The sequence below is a fragment of the Lepisma saccharinum genome, chromosome 27 (assembly GCF_977018435.1).
Source record: "Lepisma saccharinum chromosome 27, izLepSacc3.1, whole genome shotgun sequence".
Classification (NCBI taxonomy): Eukaryota; Metazoa; Arthropoda; class Insecta; order Zygentoma; family Lepismatidae; genus Lepisma; species Lepisma saccharinum.
Genome location: NC_139255.1, coordinates 19,288,193 through 19,309,028, shown reverse-complemented (window position 1 = coordinate 19,309,028; position 20,836 = coordinate 19,288,193). Strand labels below are relative to the sequence as shown.

General features: G+C 34.2%; 1 protein-coding gene across 1 annotated transcript in view; it reads right to left on the bottom strand.

Moving 5' to 3' along the window:
• The window catches only part of LOC145980182 (dipeptidase 1-like), a 319,741-nt gene that overhangs the window by 204,401 nt on the left and 94,504 nt on the right, over positions 1–20,836 (bottom strand). The window contains exon 2 of the mRNA XM_083113214.1: positions 3,475–3,613. Within this exon, the coding sequence (XP_082969340.1) occupies positions 3,475–3,613 (139 nt within the window). The remainder of the gene's footprint in view (positions 1–3,474; positions 3,614–20,836) is intronic.

The following is a 20,836-nucleotide window of genomic DNA, read 5'->3' as shown; positions in this document are numbered from 1 at the left end:
GCTATAATATTACAATGTTAAACTATATAGAAATAACTAAACTGATTTTTATCAAATAAATCATATTTGCCCTTGCACATAAAAATGATTAAATAAAGATTTAGTTTATAACGAAGACAAATTTCTTCAATCTGGTACATTGTTGAACAAAAATCGATATTAAGAAGAGATGTATTTAACTTGTGCTTAAACAATGAAAACGTTGCATATATTATTTGGGATAATTATTAGCCTATAAATTCTGAATAAATGTTGCAAAAATACGCGAATAATATTATAACATAAGATAAATCGTGAATATATACATGAATTATAAAAACAATTAAGTATAAATAATTTAATCCAAGTTCTTAACTTGAAAGTATACGAATAAGGTAAATGCCAATATACAACTTAAATCTGCCTAACATGGCGGTCGTTACAGATGGATCGGGAAAACCTGACCCAGAAAAAACACTTTCGTTATCAGGAGCGATGGATCGGGAAGCGATGGAACGGGAGTAAATCTTATTGCCACCCCAATAATTGAAAGTAATGTACGCTTTCTTTTATTGAACATATATTTTCATTGTACTTTTATCCTCTTTTTTTGTTAAAATCACTTAAAAAATATAATTCTTGTTAATTAAAACGACGTAGATGTTGCGAGACGTGAAACAGGGGACAGGGAACAGGGGAGAAGCAACAGTTTCCCAGGATATATTTATGTTTTGTTCTGTATAGTATATGAAGGTCATTCAGAAAAAAGGAACCTTTAGGTGTAAAACACAAACTGCAAGTAATATGTGCAAAAACATTTATGGAACAGATAACTACATAATTTACTCTACTTTCCAATGCCCATTCAAGCATTTATCATAGTGTGATATCAGTTTGTTGATTCCGTCATTCCCGTAGGGCTGCGTTATCCTGTGTTTGTCCTTCTGTGTGCTGAGTGTCCCCCCTTTACAGCTTCAGCTTTAATGTGTAAGGATGTTTTAGACCTCAGAGACAGTGTATAGTCTTAGCTCGCGTTAAGCACTGAATGAATGAACTAGTTTTAAAAATTGAATAATTACGTTATAAATAGAGATATATATTATTTTCATGTTGGAGGTCTAATTGTTGGAGGATAAATGTGAAGTGTGTATTGAAGTGCCCACAAATTCAAAATCAATCAATCAATCAAACCACATGCAATGTGGTTAGTAAAAGAAGGGTTATATTTTATTGTTTAAAAAATATATATATTTCCTTAAGGGCGAAAGGATGAGTATTTTTAATAGAAAATAAACAAGCAGCTGGTACGACATTAATGAATCGTATATCTACTTAATTTCTATATTGTGTAATTAATGAAAGCTTGTATTTTACATCCTTTTTCAGATATATTACTTATATAAGATATATTACTTATTGATTGCTAAGTTTGATTGTTTGTTTGATCTGTTGTTTTAAGTCCACTTTATGCACAGAAAAGCTAATCAGAACTGGTCTTACAATTTCAAGTGGAATCCGAAAAACTGTGCCAAGTGCCTCCACCCGGTATCGAGCCCGGGGCCCCTTGATTGTTGAAGATATTTATTGTTTGTTTTCAGCAGTAATTAAGACTGACCTATAGCTCTTACTTTTTGGGAAAACAAGGGAAGGGTAGAATAATTGATTGTCAATGTCAGAAGACGTGGGTAGGATTATTTGTATTAATAGTCTACTGAGCACATTTCACAAATTAAAATTACTATACTTGAAATTTGGGTAGGACTGATTCCCTGAGACAGAAATGAGACGAGATATTATTAGGACAATACAGACTAACTTTGGAAAATCGAAATTATTTTGTAACCTCTGAATAATGCATAATAGAACTAAATAATTCATAATTCAGAAACTACTTATCTAAAGAAATATAAGTGCTGAGAAGACGAAGAAAAAGGTCTTCCTACTGTGTTGAGGGAAGTCAATCAATAACAATCTAAATAACATAAAGGACAACATTATGGAGTTTCTTTATCTGTTGTACCGTGCGTTCATTTCGATCTTCGGCCGAGAGATCGGGAGAAGCGTGGCGGGCGGCGCTGACGGAGATGCCGACATTTCCGGCCTGCAATGCCCGCTTATTTTTATGGACATACGCAGACAATTATATAAATATTGCAAAAGACGAGCACTAACCTGTGTTATAACACGCAAAAGTTCTTCTGTAATTCATCCAAGTTCTGCCCTTATATACACAAATAAATACGCTATAGAAACGATGTTAAGAGCCACCGATAATAAAACATTTTAATCATAGTTTTGACCAGTAACGTACTGCTTAAGTTATTACCTTGAAAGAGTTTTGTGTCGATGGGGATCGTTTGGAGGTTTCGAATGTGCAACACTGTATCAAGATTACGCTGCAGACAAAACCGTTAAAAGTCAATGGTTTTCGTGAGCTTCCTTGCAATCCGAAATCTCCGAGCTCGAGTTCTTTGTTCCTTCGCGATTAGATGAAGACAGAGCTGTGAATTTAGTGGCGAGCAGATGTAAACCAAGAACGTGTTAATTTCGAACTGTGCGCAAGAGTGTTATTCTTGGTTACTTGCCGTTACTTGTTTGTGTTATTGCAGTGTGTATGTGTGTTGTGTCAGTGAGACGATTGGAATGCCACCGCAAGGTTCACGTTAGAACAAAGATTTTTTTATGTATGACACTTACGTGAAAACAGACTCGTGTCGAGACGTGTGTAGGCAATTTGTACAGAAATTCCCAGGCGTTTCACATCCACATAGAGATATGGTTAGACATCTTGTCCTTAAATTACGAGAAACTGGATCGTTAAATTGTAAAACACCTAAGCAAAAACGACGGATTCTAACCGAAGCAAACTCGATGAAATTGGTGCAGCGTTAGAACGTTCTCCAAACAAGCCTCTACGCCGTGTTTCACAGGAGATGGGCGTGTCAAAATCATCAGCACATACAGCCACTAAGCTACTAAAATTAAAACCGTACTCTTATAACACAGTTTAGTGCTCGTTTTGCAATATTTATATAAATGTCTGCATATGTCCATAAAAATAAGCGGGCATTGCAGGCCGGAAATGTCGGCATCTCCGTCAGCGCCGCCCGCCACGCTTCTCCCGATCTCTCGGCCGAAGATCGAAATGAACGCACGGTATATACACATACATTTTTTGAATCTAGGAAATCACAAATTTGTTGATATGGTCAATAGTGATTTTCTGAAGTAGCCCTATATGATTGAATTAACGTCCTGTGCACTTTCTTCAAACCAACGTTACTGCTGCTTTCAATATTAAAACTATATATCCGTACAAATATTTTAACGTGCCTATTAAAATGCTGCAGTACGTATTGCTTGGGTGCTTGATTTCTGAACAAAGTGCTTCCATCTTACAACTGCTTCTGCCATATATAAGTTTAAGGAATTAGAAGAGGGGTCTGGGTAGCTTAAGAGGGAGAAAAAACTATGGGAATATTCTAGTCTGCTTACCTTCCGGGGAGAGGCGTGGAATCTCCCGGCAGCCGGTCGAAAATAGAAGGTCATGAAGGTCAGAGGAGGTCAACAACAACGAGCCTTCTCTGTGTAACTTGCATTGTTGGCAGCAACAAAGAATTTTGATTTGACACATCTGAAAGGAAGAAGCAAATTTTGTCAAGAACACCCTTTAGAGACATAAATGTTCTTATTCAAAACTCTTCGTGGTTCTGGAGGAAAAAAAATGTCGATGGTCGCGCACGGTACCAGAGACATGGTTCTTAAAATAGGTTAAATTAAAGGTCTGAAAACCTTCCATTATTGTGATTAAATCTTTTTTTGCAAATAATTGATAAGCTAGTGACTGCAGGTCCGCATGTAGGATCTCATTTTAGCCCTAAAATGCCTTTTAATGAAAGCACACGTTCAAAATAACAATACACATGTTTCCAAAACCACATTAAAAATATATTGATTGTTAGGCAAAAACAAATTCAGTAAAGCGAGAGAATATGACTTTCATTTTTCTCTTACTTCTTGCTACACTGCAAGATCAGAAAATATATATGGTGGATGAATGTGTGGACACCTTAACACTTCGTTTGTCGTGCACAATCTCTAGTTCCGAGGTCTCTAGTTTTGAGAGGAGAGACTCAAAACATCAAGCACTTGAAATGGCAACGCATAGGACATTGTCTGTCATGGAAAACTATGGAAGTTTCTTTGTAGGGTGGCAACATTGCACTATGTCAAATCTGTGGCTTGTAGCGGTGCTAGTTGCATTGTTGATAGAAATTGTTTGAAATGGTTTCTTCGCAGAAAAAAATCAGCGTTTGTCTTGTGGTTTTCAGAAACAAAATATCTAACTCAAGTGCATCGAAAATCAAACAATTTGTTATTCCAAGAATAGAGAATAAAGAATGTCCCAAACATTTACCAGCAGGATTGTGCACCTCCTCACTGGTGTTGGCAGGTTAGAGCTAGTTTAAACCAACATTTTCCTCCATGTCGGATTGAACGCAACGGTCCGATTGAATGGCCACCCCTCCTGAAATTACTCAATGAGATTTCTTTCGTTGGAGCTTCAGAAAAAAAACATCCTGTGCAAGACAAGGGTGGCGCCAAAAGTGGACCTTCGAGCACGTATTATTCAAGCCATTCAACACATAGATAACACCTGGCATCCGGACAGATCCACTGACCATGTTACATAAAACATCCACAGTTGGTAAGCTTTTAGAATATAATTTCTTGTTGTTTTTTCATTGCAATCCGAAATTGTATACTTGATTTGTGCACTCTCTGTGCGTATAATATTTAAAAGTACATTATAACATTATTTAATTTTAATATGTATGATACATGATTTGTATTTCCGTTCACTCATGCCCTTTTTCAATTTCATTACAATTTGTTTAAGTCATTACCACATAGCAACGATAGTCATATCTGAATACGTTCTCTTTAAAATAAGTCTGAAATATATATTTTTGAAAAAAAAAGCAGATAGTTTTTTAATTAAACTAAACGGCAAACACAGAGCAGAAAGGCACAGCGTTTAAAAGGTTTTCACTGTTTTTGCGCAGTATCTAAATTTACATAATTTTCTACTGCGATGCAAGTAGTAAAAGCTTTATCTCCTAATTCGTGTAATTGGAAAGCATTGCCAAAATGCTGTACCTGACCCATGTCCACTTGTACTCCAATTTGCGGTCCGCACCAGCGGAACAGCCATTTTTCTCTAGTTTTAATCATCCAACTTTTCTTTCTCCTCTTTTGGTTCCATATGCGCTTTCATAGTCGCTCTCTCGTCTCCTTCCAACGATTTGTTAAATGGAGGGCAGCCACATCGTAAAAATCCAATAACACTCGATTTCAATTCTCGCCACTCCAGTAATGTTCTCATCACGGTTTCAACATATTAATTTATTTCTCTTGCATCGGAGCTCAAAACGGGGAAGAAAATTTACAATGCATTTTCCTGCAGGTAAACCAAAAATCAAAAAGATACAAAGAGCGCGATTTCAGAAAAAAGAAATAAAAATACTAGTCCACGTAATTATTTCTGTGGTGTGACTCATTTATAATGGGCATGTTTATGAGAATTTCTTTTTCTTATTTATGAACACACAAAATGCATTTTACATATTGGTGTTTCTTGCTGCAATATGTTTGCAAAAGTTCATGCATGACGAAAATGGAACATTTAAGGAGAGAGGATTACGAGAGTAAATGAATTGGATTTAGAACAATATTAAAAGTTAATGGAACGATGAAAGTACAATAAAATATCACGTTTTTTAATTTATTTTTTCTAGAGAAAAGTAGTATCGCTCACATTGAAACGACGTGAATACCTTTTAAAAATACGTTGTACACAGTTTATACTCTTCAAAATAATATCCTTTCGTCGAGTGGACATTTTGTTTCCAAGTACATATCATAGGTGATATTTAGTATTGAATAATAGATGAAAATCAATATATCTTCATTGGTAGGCCAATATCACTTCGACTGTAACTTCACGAGCTCATCTAAAAATGTTGTTAGGTCGGTGACCAAGGAGCTCATTTCGAGTGTTGTATAAGCAGAACGAAATATTGCATATCACCTGGCATTCACTAGTCATATCTGCTACAAATGAGATGTTAATATTATTCGCCTCAAGCCAACAAGAAAGTCTCAATATATACCCATACAGGAAATACACTCAAAGTTGTGAATTGTTTATGTTTCACTTTGATGTAGCCTGTTCAACAGCGTTATACTTGCTCTACTGATAAACTGAGTAGGACAATCTGTCCTGTAGACATGTAGTGAGATTCAGACATAGCACATGTGATTTGGTGGTTCAATGCTTATGGTCCGGATTGAGTGTTTTCACCACATGTGCAATAGGATATTTTAAAAGCATCAACCTAATAAGATCCAGATATCACAAATAGAAAGAGAGAGTTACCCGACAAATAAACTGTGACGAGGAAATAATTGAGACTGGACTATTTTATGAATTAATCTTAAATATTACAAAGAAATGGAATCTTGTTCAGAGTATCTAATTTTACAAGGTAGAGTTAATGAAAACCTTATTTGTTTTTGTTTTTTTATCTATGTAGTAGTTTTCTTTATGGAGGGTTTCACAAATTAGTTGCATTTTAGCACAGACCTATTGCCGATCTACATATAATTTAAAATTTGAGTTAGTGCCTGTGTACCTTAAGATGAATAAGTCTTTGTAGTCCACATGCAGTCAATTATGAGCCACTGCGAAGACATTTCCACCCATCCGCCTGCGAACAGAGGCCATTGTCGAACTATATCCTCCATTAATAAACTTGCTGGTATGGTAAGCATGCACAAAGATATTGAGTATTCATTTGCCGAGAAATTTCTGTAAGTTTTAGGCTGACAAAGGGCAAGAAACCGCTCTTCTTCACTGGTGCAAGTGTGTATATGAAGCTTCGTCTTTAAAATAACGAAATTGGTTTTTCAAGTTCACTTGATTAGTGTTGCAGGCTTGAGGTAGTTTTGTAAAAAACAGTTCATACCTCATGTAAATTTGAGCTGTATACAGTCTGCCGTACACATTTTATCGAAAGTTTTAGATTTTAATTTGACTCATGTAATATATTCAGAACCACATCAGGAAACAAAGGAATACAAAAACATTATACATTTAACAATCTCACTGTCGATCAGTGTAATATAATTAAATTTTTTAGTGGTCTAAATAGTACAATATGTTACAATGGATACAAATTAAAAATTCTGTAACAGAATTAACAGTGAATATGATGAAGAGATGAAATGAAACGCACCTCACAGCTGAAAGTGGAAGCTGTGTTCCAATCATTCGGCAAATCCTTTCGCCAAGGGAACAAGGAAACTACAATACCCATGAATAAATCTCTGGGGAATTTATACTTGACAAGTCAATCAAAATTCCATTACCTTGGAATTCTCAAGAGGAGCTGTGAATTTAGCCAGTTCATTGTGAAATACGATTCGCAAATTGCTTTTTTTCTGAGCAGGTACTGATACGTATTTCATTGTGAAACAATTGACTACTCATCATTTTACGACAAAGTTTTGACATGATATGGTGTGTAGGAATGTAGAACGCGAATATAAAGTGTGCCTTTAACCTTTATTAAAATATTGGCCATACCTGGAGTGACAGCGATCAAGCGGTCAATTGTTACTGTAGAAATTTAAGGTCAAGAGATCTAATTTTGTGGCAATTGTTTTGATCAAAATATTGGTTATTTAGCACTCCAGTTTTGCCATCCAATGTTCCCAAAAGCCCATTATAGCTTCTAATAGGTGTCTTGTTCGTCGAAAAAAATGAGCGTGAATCCGACGAAAAATCCAGGGAAATCTCGCGACGCAACATACCCGATTACAAAATGTACTTGACTGAGGTTTATCAATAAATGACGTAACGAAATGAGTTCCCAAATAGCAAAGTAGTTTCAAAATTTCTTAACTTACACCTTAATAACCACGACAATACAAGTTAGGTAAGAGTTGATATATAATAGTATTCGTTTTGTAATATACGTATAACCGAAAATTTTTAGGCTTCCCCGATGGCGCAGTGGTAGCGTCGTCGTATTGTAAACAAGGGGTTCCGGGTTCGATACCCGGTGGAGGCACAAGTGGTTCGGATCCAACTTTAAACTCTAAGTCCATCCCGATTAGCCTTACTGTGCATAAAGTGGACTTAAAACACCCAATCAATCAATAACCAAACATTTACTTTAGTTTGCGTTGGCAGATCACAAATACGTAAATTCATGAATTGAATTTCACAAGTTAGAAAAGGTAACATTGATTATACACATGGACGTCCGGAAGGGAGGCAAAGAGGGCATGCCCTAACCCTGGAAAATGATTGTCCACCTAAAAAGTATATATGTCACACATAATTTAATTTCAGTCACAGTAATTTATGTTATTATAAAGGCGTTGAAGGAACATGATATTTCCAGACTGAAGCAGTTTTTCTTGAGGGCGCATTACTATTATGGGGGAAAATATGCCTTATTTGTCACCTATAGAAAAAAAATACCTTTCTTGTCCCTCCCTGAAAAATATCCTGCAGACGTCCATGATTATACATAAATACATGTCTAGAATATTTACATCAGTTTGTTTTGAGAGTAAAAATACACGTATTGCTCTCATATAATCAATTAATTTTAGCAATCATAAAAGATGAGCGCATTTCAGCGCATTATAAATTAAATATTCAATTCAAGTACAAATACAGCTCATAGCACAATAGACTTTGATATTAAAAATGATAAGATGAGTTATTAAAAACCCGAAATCTGCCTTAATTTAGATGCTCGAGCAAGTTAGTTTTACTTCTATTAATTTTGGCAACGTTGCGTACAGTTGTGCAAAAGATCGCCGTACGTTCAATTCCACTTCTTTAATCACAATAACCATCCGCACAAACTGTTTACTATACAAAACGGATATGATGTGGGAAGTCGCAATTTCGGTAGAATAGATTTTTAGAGTGTTAATTCGCTGTAGCTTTATTCTAAAATCTTGTATTGTGACGAAGTTTAATCTTATAGCGTTCATCGAAGTTACCACAACAATAAATTTGTACACTCACTAGTATTCTCGTAGGTCTATACGCACGACCAGAAGAAAAATATTTATTTTATACGCCGTTTAATCATGTAAAAATAGCAATTGCACAGATGACGTAATTACGACGACCTGGTAATTTGAGGGACGCAGTTCAGACAGTTTAAAATTATCTGATAGTTTCCTTGCACGAAATAAAAGTTTCGACAACACATATATTGAATGTACTTTAAGTTATTTTTCACTGCACTCCATATCTTACTTCAGACATATATTTTGATCCCAGCAAAACAGCTATAGCTCTTGTCTACTCTTACGGTGGGCGCTCTACATGCTGGCAAGGGAAGTAGAAAGCAAGGAATACGCCGCAGACCAACCAGACAATAGCGGTGTCACCAAGAGAATTGACGTGGCGGGAAGAAGAACTACGCGCACCTCGTTCTACAGGAAGCTGAGTTGCTTATCGTGCTGGATTGGTCGCTTCACCGCTCCCCACTTTCCTTGCCAGAACGTATAACGCCCGCCGTAAGAGTGGACAGGAGTTTTAGTCAACGACGAAAGGTGGAAAGTTGCTCAATGGTCAAACGGGACGGTTCAATCAATCTGTAGGAACTTCTGCGGATTTTCCAAATCCATCATGTAAAGACCAAATAATTAGATGAGCATCTCAGTCCGAAAATGAAGAAATGATGGTCACTCTCGTATAACGTGGAGTATGCGAGGCTTGATTGCCGATTGAGTAAAGAAGTCTAGTGCAGCAATGATCAGGATGTCGATTTCGTCGAAGGAAGTGGAGTATATCGTTGCTGCCAAGGAACTAGTTGTTCGAGGCATAGAGCCGGGAAGATTAAATCAGCTAAACGACGTTTCGAGACGATAGCTCATGCCCTCTATTTAGAGCCTAGAGAAACGAATAAATAATAATAAAAATAAATAAATAAATGCGCGATAGAGAGGCAAAGTTACCGGGAGGGAATTTTGCGAGAAAATGTAGCTGCGTTGATGATCAAAAGTTAGTTAAATTTTGAACAAATTGTTTACGCAAATCATCGACGTTACAAGCCAAAGACTACCACTACCAAAGAAACGCTTAAGTAATAACCTAAAATTTATTGATGCAAGACATGTTCTTAATCTGGGAAAATGTAGACTAGACAGAGATTTCAAAATGTCAGATGTCTCTGGAATTCTCGAAATTTAGGGCAGATATATTTTTTCTCCGCCATCTTAAAACTCATTGACCAATTTTAATCTCACACATTTACACCAATATATGTAGTGGTGAGTATATCAACCCAGTTATCACTGTCAAAATATTTAATAGTCTTCTTATGAAACTATCCACTTCATCAGATGATGATGACACTGCTGGAGAAATCTTGAAAATTGTTTTCCCTAATACCTTGCAGTAACGTTGTCACATTGCTTTGGATGTCTGTAATGTCAGAAAATCTTTGCTTTTGTAGAGTCTTTTATAATTTTTTAAAGAGACAAAAAATTCCCAAAACTGCAAGAGACTTAGTGAAATTGATGACGATGATTGTCGATTTTTATGATGGATATCTTAGCCATCCCATCGTGCGCAGGGGCATTCTCGTGGTGAAAACGTCACTTCTAAGACCAGAGTTCTGAGGTTTTTACTCCTAACAGATTGCCTAAACCTCGTCAGCACAAATAACTCAGTTGCTGTGCCGTTTGTTCTTGTGCAAGGAATTCATGGTGAAATATCCACTTGTGATAAAACACACAATCGTGGTGCCTATTTCGGCCGAGGTGCATGCTTCGGCGTAATGTTTCCGGATCCTATTGAAAACACTGAGTCTCATCACCGGTAATGACCATTTCAAACATCTCTGCATTATGTAAAAAATGAGATTAAATTTGAAGTTAACGTTGTTTCTGGTCATTGCCAAGTTTCGAGGCATCATCTTTAAGGATTCTTTTTCCGCCAACAATACACCACGGACAGATACGTACTACTTCTTCAGCTGCTCAGGAATGAAAGACTGGTTTAGTTTGTGACTCAAGTTGAAGTATGTTTAAACGTGTCCAGACGTGCTTGGGTGTATGCGTCTGCGTGACTCAATACTCCAGCGACACGCTGCGGCCATTTCTCGAATTTCAATGTCACACCTCGTATATATATTCGCGGAATACATCGACTGATAACACATACTAAGTAGCAGTGTTGAAAATATAGAAGAAACCTTTGCCAACACCAAAATTGTAAATTTAGCACTGTATTTCGCAATAATACATCATGTACAAAAATAGTAAATGCCACTCACAAATTATACAGCCCAGAATCAAAAATTATCTGATATGATAATGCACTACAGCACATATCTCTATCAATGCAGTGGAATTCATTGTAGCACTGGAACACACAACATGAACAATATATCGTTCAAAAATAGAGACATGAAAAATTAAATAATTCACTAGAGAACTGGCCCGTACCACTCACATTGTATGCAAATTTTCGAGTTCTGGGGGTTTTGTTTGCATTACACTAATGCTCGCAAACAGCATAAATGCAAGCGGAACGTAGCACAATGTGAATATTTACATGAAACAATATTTTATTAATTGAAACAGAGAGAATGTGTAACCTCATTTGGTGTTAACAATCAAAGCTAGAGTTCAACCAATTAAAAAAATGCGACCGAAACTAATCTTAGCCATCAAAAGTGGAGTGGCATTGCGTTATTAACGTTCCATCGTTCTTTGTTCAGTTTGCAGACAAGAGAGGGCAGCAGTTGTTGGAATTATCCCAAAATGGATTAAGCGAGAGAGGATTAACATGGAAGGAATAGACGTGAAAGGATAAACTGCGAATTGGATTAGACCTGACAAGCGTTTCTGCCAGGATGATTTTGTGTGTAATTTTTACTGTGCCATAGGATATCCGCATGGATACTCTAGTGATTCTTTCAGTGATGAGGATATTAAAATGTTGCTCAGATAGGTAGGCTATAATATGTGTCAATGTTACATTGAAAATTAGCGTTGTACAGAAAGGATGGTGTATTCCTTTGCATGTCTTCAGAACTTGAAATAATAAATTTTTATTGGTGGTACAAGTCACGAACATGTATTGCATTCCACTTAATGTTTTTCTACAGAAAACATATATAGAAATCAAATAGGTTTTATGACATAAAGATGATTACTATTATGACGTTTTAGTTCTCATGAATAAATTGGAAATTCTCTTGAAGCTGGAGAAGATAATAAAAACTTTTTGTTTATTCATAATTTATTAAAGAACCAAAAACACATACATAGAAATGTTATAGAACAAGTATAAAAAGTGAGCAATAGCTTTCACAGATACTAAATTGATGCACGATGTTAGAGTTCGCCGTCTAACTTTTATATGCACATTGGTACCTTGTCATACCATACATCCAAACGATTGTCGTTGTTCGAGCCACATTGTCGTATTAATCGTTGATATCTTCCTCAGTAAGCTTAACAGAAACTTTTTCTCCCGTGCCTTGACGGTGTTCCGTCATGAAGGATCTTTTACAAAAGCACAACAAAAGTTACAATCACCTTGAACAGCGGATATTTTCTAAGCATAGACGCCATTGTAACTTACGCCACTGCAGTGCCGCCATCTTTCAATTACTTTGCTTGCCACGCATCCGATCACAGATGTCACATTTCTCTACTGAGGTTACTATGATACTCTGGGGAGATTTTGATACACTTGTTGGTGTTCGCTCGTTCCCTATTTATTTTTTTAACTTGTTAATTTGTACGGATTTCTGATAGTGTATTGTTGGGTTTAGGTGACGAAAACGTGAAAATGGCTAGAGATTACCAACGTGAGCTTGTAAAGCAACGGGTTCAGTGGTAATCAATTAAAGTAAAATGTGCACTAATTAATTAATTCAATAATGTAAAGTATAACTGCACTCAAGCCATAAGGAATATAATAATATCATAATAAATTTTGTCTCAGGGATCGTGTTTATGCAGTTGGACCTTTAAAGCGAGGTAACTTTGTTTATACAGTTGCATTATTCTATCCTGTAAATTACGTAACACAACAAAATAGGTGTGAAATCTATATAATTAAATAAATCAATTCACATTATACAGGCTGCCCTCTTACGCACAAACCACACACTCACTCACACATTCATCGGCAGATAACACAATACTAACCCTACTACAAATACTTCCATTTTTCTTGGAATAATATCATTTTCTAGCATTCAGTTAAATACGGTGGTCAGCAACTTTTCTTACTCAAAGCAATGTAATTTTAGGACTGATAATTATACTCAAATGATTATTACTTATTTAGGGTTTGGATCAATTATAATATTACTTTCTCAGTTCACAAATGAATAATTACAGCGAAATGTTAGTATGCGAAGTAGAGAATGTTTATGTCAATTTGGCTGTGGAATATTGTGTAATCCAATATTTAGAATCACGCGCTGATATTCTGGATCGATCTCCGACGTTCATACAAATACTTTTCTTACCTTACGGCTGGACTTGGGTCATTGCTACCTGGGATGTCATCTCAGATTGACACTCGATTAACGGAATCACTTTCACTTCCAGAACTTAACGTACGGTTGTCAACCCGTATTCCTTTCCTTCTTCCTTTCTCTGGAGTAATCTTCATTGAAGCCAGGATCTTCTGTTCGCACAACAATGGATTGGCACCTCAACAATGGATCAGCATCTCAACAATGGATCGGCACTTCAACAATGGTTCAGCATCTCAACAATGGATCGGCACTTCAACAATGTTTCAGCATCTCAACAATGGATTGGCACTTCAACAATGGATTGGCACTTCAACAATGGTTCAGCATCTCAACAATGGTTCAGCATCTCAACAGTTTACGATCTCTCACACATTGAAATCAGAGTTCACAGGGTTACGAATGCGGCGGTTGGCTTTAAATAGTTCGGGCGGCGTTTCTAAGATGTTATGCAATTATCGGGCTATAATTTATCACGGCGGTAATCAAATTCTCGCGACGACAGATGGAATTTTGTCGCAGACGTAGGCGCGATCGGAAGGGGGAAAAGCCCCTTGCGGCTCTGTAGTGTTCTACTCGCCCATGATGTGGCTGTTCAACGTTTCGAAAACTAACAAAGACTCTTTTGCGAAATCAACTAGCACGGATGCGATCCGAACGAATATTCCACTAGTACTGTCTTTTCTTTCAGCTTCGCGCGAAGACTTCCATGTCTAGCCTCTATGCTTAAGTCATTTTCTACTTTCTCTCCAGAAAAACTTGTTATCCGCCATCTACCCCTGTATTGATGAAACGCACCCTTGACGAGATTAGGTGATTGACCCGTTCATTGTCCATCAGCATTGAAAGTGGGACAGCTCAGCGGGAATGCTATCTTCTCCAGCGTCCTTTTGTTATCTTCCGTGATTTTTGATCCTCAATTACGCCCTCATCCTTCACTCGATTTTTATTAAACTTCGGAATCTTGACTTTTAGAATGTGTTTTACCATGGTCTTGAATTTCTGCTCAATCGGTCCACTAGATCAAAAGTGCCTTTTTTCCGTTAATGTCCATAAGAACATATACCAATGCTGTTTCCCAGACGATTTGTCGTGGCCAAATGCAACATTAAACATCATCCACTTGCACATTGCCTTAGTTTTAATTATACTAAGTATAGAATTATACTGAATACGTGTCTTAATTGGAATAATTTAATCTATAATTATTTTAATCAGATTTGTTAATCTGTAAGGCGTGATTTTCCGCTATAAGCTATAAGAGTAAGAAAGAAGTATCGGGAATTTCGATATTCCAAATAGTTCACTTACAAACAAGGCGATTGGAGAGCATGAAAGAATTTAGATGACCAGAATCGCGAAATGAGAGTTCCTTCTGTCAAGATAGTAGCATTCATGCTGTGGTGGAAAAGTACAGGATTATTCAAAATTATGTCGACAACTCTATAATGGAAGTGTATTATTATTTTCAAGAAAGTAAGTATCAAATGTGAAGCCGATCTACATTGTGAAGTGAGTTAGCAGGCGGTAAAATTCATAGTAAATATGCATCAAAGAGATTAGCCGGATGTGATTTTAAGTGTCTTGAAATAAGAAAACTACAGACAACCAAAAGTACTGAAAGGAAATACAACAAAATGTAATAATGCACAGTTGGCCTACAAGATATAGTATAATTAATTTTTTATCTTTATTTTATTATATATTCTTTTGCATGCTAACACGTATTAAGTAGGGAGAAGTGTACGTTCTGAGCCACCCCCAAAATTTTAGTTTACTTTTATTGTGTATACCTATACAGTAATATACTCAAAATTGAACTTTGACTGTTACAAAAATGACACAATACAAGCGCAATAAAAAAGTCAAAGCTCAAATTCCAATTTTCATAGTGCAAAATTGCTAATTTTCGAAAATCCCTCTATAACTTTTGCTAAAATTTTATTTTTCAATAATTAGACCGGAAGTGCTAAGTTAAAAGTAAGTGCTAAGTTACTTCCGGTCCACTTCCGGTCCACTTCCGGTCTACTTCCGGTCTACTTCCGGTCCACTTCCGGTCTACTTCCGGTTTACTTCCGGTTCACTTCCGGTCTACTTCCGGTCTACTTCCGGTCTACTTCCGGTCTACTTCCGGTCTACTTCCGGTCCACTTCCGGTCCACTTCCGGTCTACTTATAAATTATTACAAATTTTAACAAAATACCGGTTCAGATCTGAACTACTTCCGGACCTTGACCTTGACCTTGGCCTTGACCTTGACCTTGGCCTTGACCTTGACCTTGGCCTTGACCTTGACCTTAGGTCTACTTCCGGTCTACTTCCGGTCCAGGCTACCTCGAAATCGAAAAAAAAAATTAAAAATTGAAAAAAAAATAAAAAAATTAAAAATTAAAAATTAAAAAAAATAATAAAAATTAAAAATTATTTATAAAATAATTAATTACCTAAAATTTTATTGTTTTGAGAAGAATCTTAAAAAAAAATTTTTTGTATATATAAAACCTAAATTATAAAAATATAGATATAAATCAAAATTTTTTCCGATTAAATATAAAATGGAGAGTTTACTGATTATAAATACAAATATTTTGCTTTTTTCAATTATTATTAGAGAATTAGAAGTTGAGAGAAGAGATTTATTAAATAATTAATTTACCTAAAATTTTATTGTTTTAAGAAGAATCCTAAAAAAAATATTTTGTATATATAAAACCCAAATTATAAAAATATAGATATAAACCAAAAGTTTACTGATTAATAAATTGAGATTATAAATACAAATATTTTGCTATTTTCAATTATTATTTGAGAATTAGAAGTTGAGAGAAGAGATTTATTAAATAATTAATTTACCTGAAATTTTATTGTTTTGACAAGAATCCTAAAAAAAATATTTTGTATATATAAAACCCATATTATAAAATTATAGATATAAAACCCAATTATAAAATATAGATATAAAACCCAATTATAACAAAATGAATAATCAAATTAAAAATCCAAACCAAGATATTTTATATCATGTTGTATATAATACAACACATGTAGATAATGAAGAATTAGATATTCCAAATTTTCTTGCTAAACTTAAACCTAAATTTAAAAATTTAATTTGTGATAAACTTAAACAATATTCTCTCAAATTATATTGTATTTTATCATCAAATTATATAAATCCTGGTAATAAAATAGAAAAATTTTATCATCAGACTCGTGTGTTAAAATTATACTATAATGATACTAATAATTTAGATGATATTTATGATAGAATTTGTGAAGTACTTAAGTTACAACAACAACAGTTCGAAAAACAAGATTCAGGTTGGTCTCTTTGTGATACAAACCATGAACTAGAATTGAAAATAGCAAAAAATGCCCCTCTTGGAGGATCTGGTTATATTAAATTACCTAAAGATATTGAAAACAAAAAATCTGTATTAAATATTCAAAATAATGATAATAAATGTTTCCTCTGGTGCATCATAGCATATTTTCATCCAGTTAAAAATCATACTGATCACAAATATCGTGTCTCCCATTATGAAAAATTTGAAACAGAATTTAAAAAATCCATGTCAGGAATAAAATATCCAGTACAAATCTCAGATATTGAGAAATTTGAAAAGCAATATCAACAATACAACAAAAAATTAATAAATGTTCATGTTTATGGTTATGATGTAAATAATAATATTTATCCACTCAGACACCATCCACCATCTGCTGGTGCACATATCATAAGATTATTATATGTTACAGAGAGAAATAAGAAACACTATTGTCTCATACAAAATCTAACAAAATTGGTGCATAATCAAATAACATTACATCATCTTAAAATTGCTATATGTGATAGATGCTTGTCAAAATTTTATGGAAGAGGTGACAAATCATGTGAACAGCAATTAGAGGAACATATTGAAAAATGTTATTATTATCCTCATGCAACTTACAAATTTCCATCCAAAAGTATAAAATTTTCTAATTATGAATCGCTGGTACAACATCCATTTGTAATCTATGCTGATTTTGAAACAATACAGATACCGATGCAAACATGTCTTCCCGATCCAAATGAATCATATACAACAAATATAGCTAACCATGAATCTTGTGGTTTTGTACTAAAATTAGTAAAAACTTATGAAGAAAATAATCCACAACAATTATTTATTTATAGAGGTAAAAATGCATCTCGAATATTTATTGAAAAACTAAAGTTGAAAAAATCTTTATAAATTAATGAGTAATTCCATATATGGAAAATGTTTAGAGAACAAAATAAATCGAGTGAGGTGTAATTTGGTGTCAGACCGAAAAAAACTTCTGAAACTTATTGCCGACCCCACATATAAAAGTTTTACAAAAATTACTAATAATCTAATTCTTATTGAAAGATCCAACACTAATATAATGTGTGATGCACCGATAGCTGTCGGTGTTACAGTTTTAGAATTATCAAAATTCGAAATGTATAAATTTCATTATGATGTTATGAAACCTAAATACAAAAATAGAATTAAAGTAGCTTATATGGATACTGATAGTTTTGTATATGAGATAGAAACAAATAATTTATACAATGACTTGTTCTCTCTAAATAAATATTTTGATTTTAGCAATTATCCAGAAAATCATCCATTATACAATATTGAAAACCAGATGATCCCTGGGAAAATGAAAGATGAGGCAGCAGGGTCCATAATATCAGAATTTGCCGGACTCAGATCGAAAATGTATTGCATGAAAATGGATGGGGAAGAAAAAGAAATTAAAAAAGCTAACGGTGTAAAACAGGCATGTACAAGAAAACTTGCAATAGATGATTTCAAACAATGTTTAAAAAATAAAAATAAAAAAATATACATGCCTGCCTACCATCTTACTAGTAAATTAGATGGTGTTTATACTACAATAGAAAATAAAATAGCTCTTGATGGGAATGATAATAAATTGCAAGTATTAAATTGCAATATCCATACTAGAGAATATGGACACTATAATACATTAAAAATTTGTTTTAAATGTTATAAATTCAAAAATTAACATAAATATTACAACAATTTAAAATTATTTTATTCTATTATATTTTTATTAAAATTATTCTATAAATTCAAAAATTAATGCAAATATTACATAATTTATTTTATATAATTAATATTTTTTTTCTTTAAATAATACAGCAACCTAACACTGTTCTATTATATTTTGTTCTATTTTATTCTATTCTGTTAAAATTGTTCTATCACTCTTTCATTTTTTACATCATATATGTATGATTTCTCCACAATTAAAATTGCACTACATATGGTATTTTCAGGTAATGGTTCATGAAATTCACATATTAACTTAATATTAGTTCGATCATTGATAACCACCAATTTTCTTTTTGATGCATTTATTAAAAACATAGGTCTGTGAACTATGAACTCGTCTGGGTTATAATCTTGTTCTGTAATATTTAAATTGTAATTTTCACGTGGGAATACCTCATTCCTACCATTCTTAAGATATATATTTTTAATTTTACAGTTATTAAATTTGCTGCTATCTTTTTCCTGATTGTCATCTCTCCCTGTCTGAAACAATACGGCTACAAATTCTGGCATGTCATATTGTAGAGATTGGAACTGATTAGTAATGTCGTACTCGAAAAATTTACCCTCTACAGGTTTCTGTATGCATTGATATGTATAAAATTGTATTGGAATTTGAGGATTTTTCAAAATGTTGGATTTGTACTTCAGAGCATAATTCGATTCATATTCAACTATAGGCATGCGTAACTCCATAGACTGGATCATACATTTTGCAACTTCGGGTAAACTAGCGTCGTTGGCTGTTCCATCTGCATTTAAAGTTTTATATCTCATTATAGAATTATAATCATTGGGTGATCTGCGAAATATGATGCTTAAACCACCTTTCCACATAATTTCTTTATAATCGGAGAAAAAACCAAATAATAATCTCATGGGGAACAGTACTGTGTGATTTTTTGTCATAATTTTTGTTCCAGCTTCGAATCCACCTATTTTATAATATACACTTTCTGATTTTGATAATTTTAATGTTGCCACAGTAGTGGATGTAATTCCAGGACAATCAATCCTGTCAATCACTGTACCATGTTTCCTGACTTCAATTTGAGAGAACAAGAATGGAACAAAATTATCTATAAGTTTTATTTTAGCCCCAGGGAAGGGATATTCTTCACCATTACTTTTCTTGACGATGTCAAATTTTATATACAGATCGGATCTATGAGGATGAATAAAACCATCGCCTATAGTTATGTCAAATTGAATGTCCTTATTCGGTTCATTGAGGTTAGCAAATGTCCTTCTGTTTGGAGGGAATGACTGTAACTCATAACTTTCGATATTTTCCATTTTGGGTATTTATTTATATAATTTTAAATATTAATTTCTATTATTGCAGTGGTATTAGCACCGGCAAAATCGATTATCTCGTTTTTCTCATTTGTAATTCTTATCTCTATGTAATTAACTTTATCATAGTAAACAGGAAAATAGATTGGTGAGATTGGGGAATAGAAAATAGGTTCCATAAATTCAGAATTCGGTTTAAATGTAGCAAAAATACCTGTTTCCTTGTGACTGCCAATCGAATTTTTTTCGGCTTTGATAATCATTCCTTTAGCAATATTACAGTGAACATTCAACGTCTCGATAGCTAGGAATTTCGGTATAAATTTACCTATGTGTCTAGTATCAGGTTCTAATTTTGAATTGTTCTCAAATCCTAGAAGTTCACCCATGTTAGATAGATCTACTGTTTCATTGGTGGATATAATCTCTACTCTGTGTGTTACAGAATTTTGAGAGAGTAGTACAGTATTAGGAAGTTCAGATTGTAGAGTAGATAAATTATATTGTCCAGGAGGAATAATAATTTTCTCAGTACCTACTAATATAGTATTGTTGTATGAAGTTACATTCGGAATCAGATACATGCTGTAGAATGCTCTCAGAGCTATAGATTTTGGATATATAATATCATCGTGGAGATGCAGTTCCAAGATCGAAGTTTCACTAGAAAGATGAAAAATTCCCATATTTTATGTATAAAACTGCTTTTTGAAAATCTTGTAATTTTATGTGTGGTATTTTATTTAATATTCTGAGCATGGTAATGCAAATATGACCACATATAATTTGATCAAAATCTTGTATGCGCTGGTCGTTGTAATAAATATTACAATATTTTAAATAATTAACTAATTCTCTATGTGGTCTCCC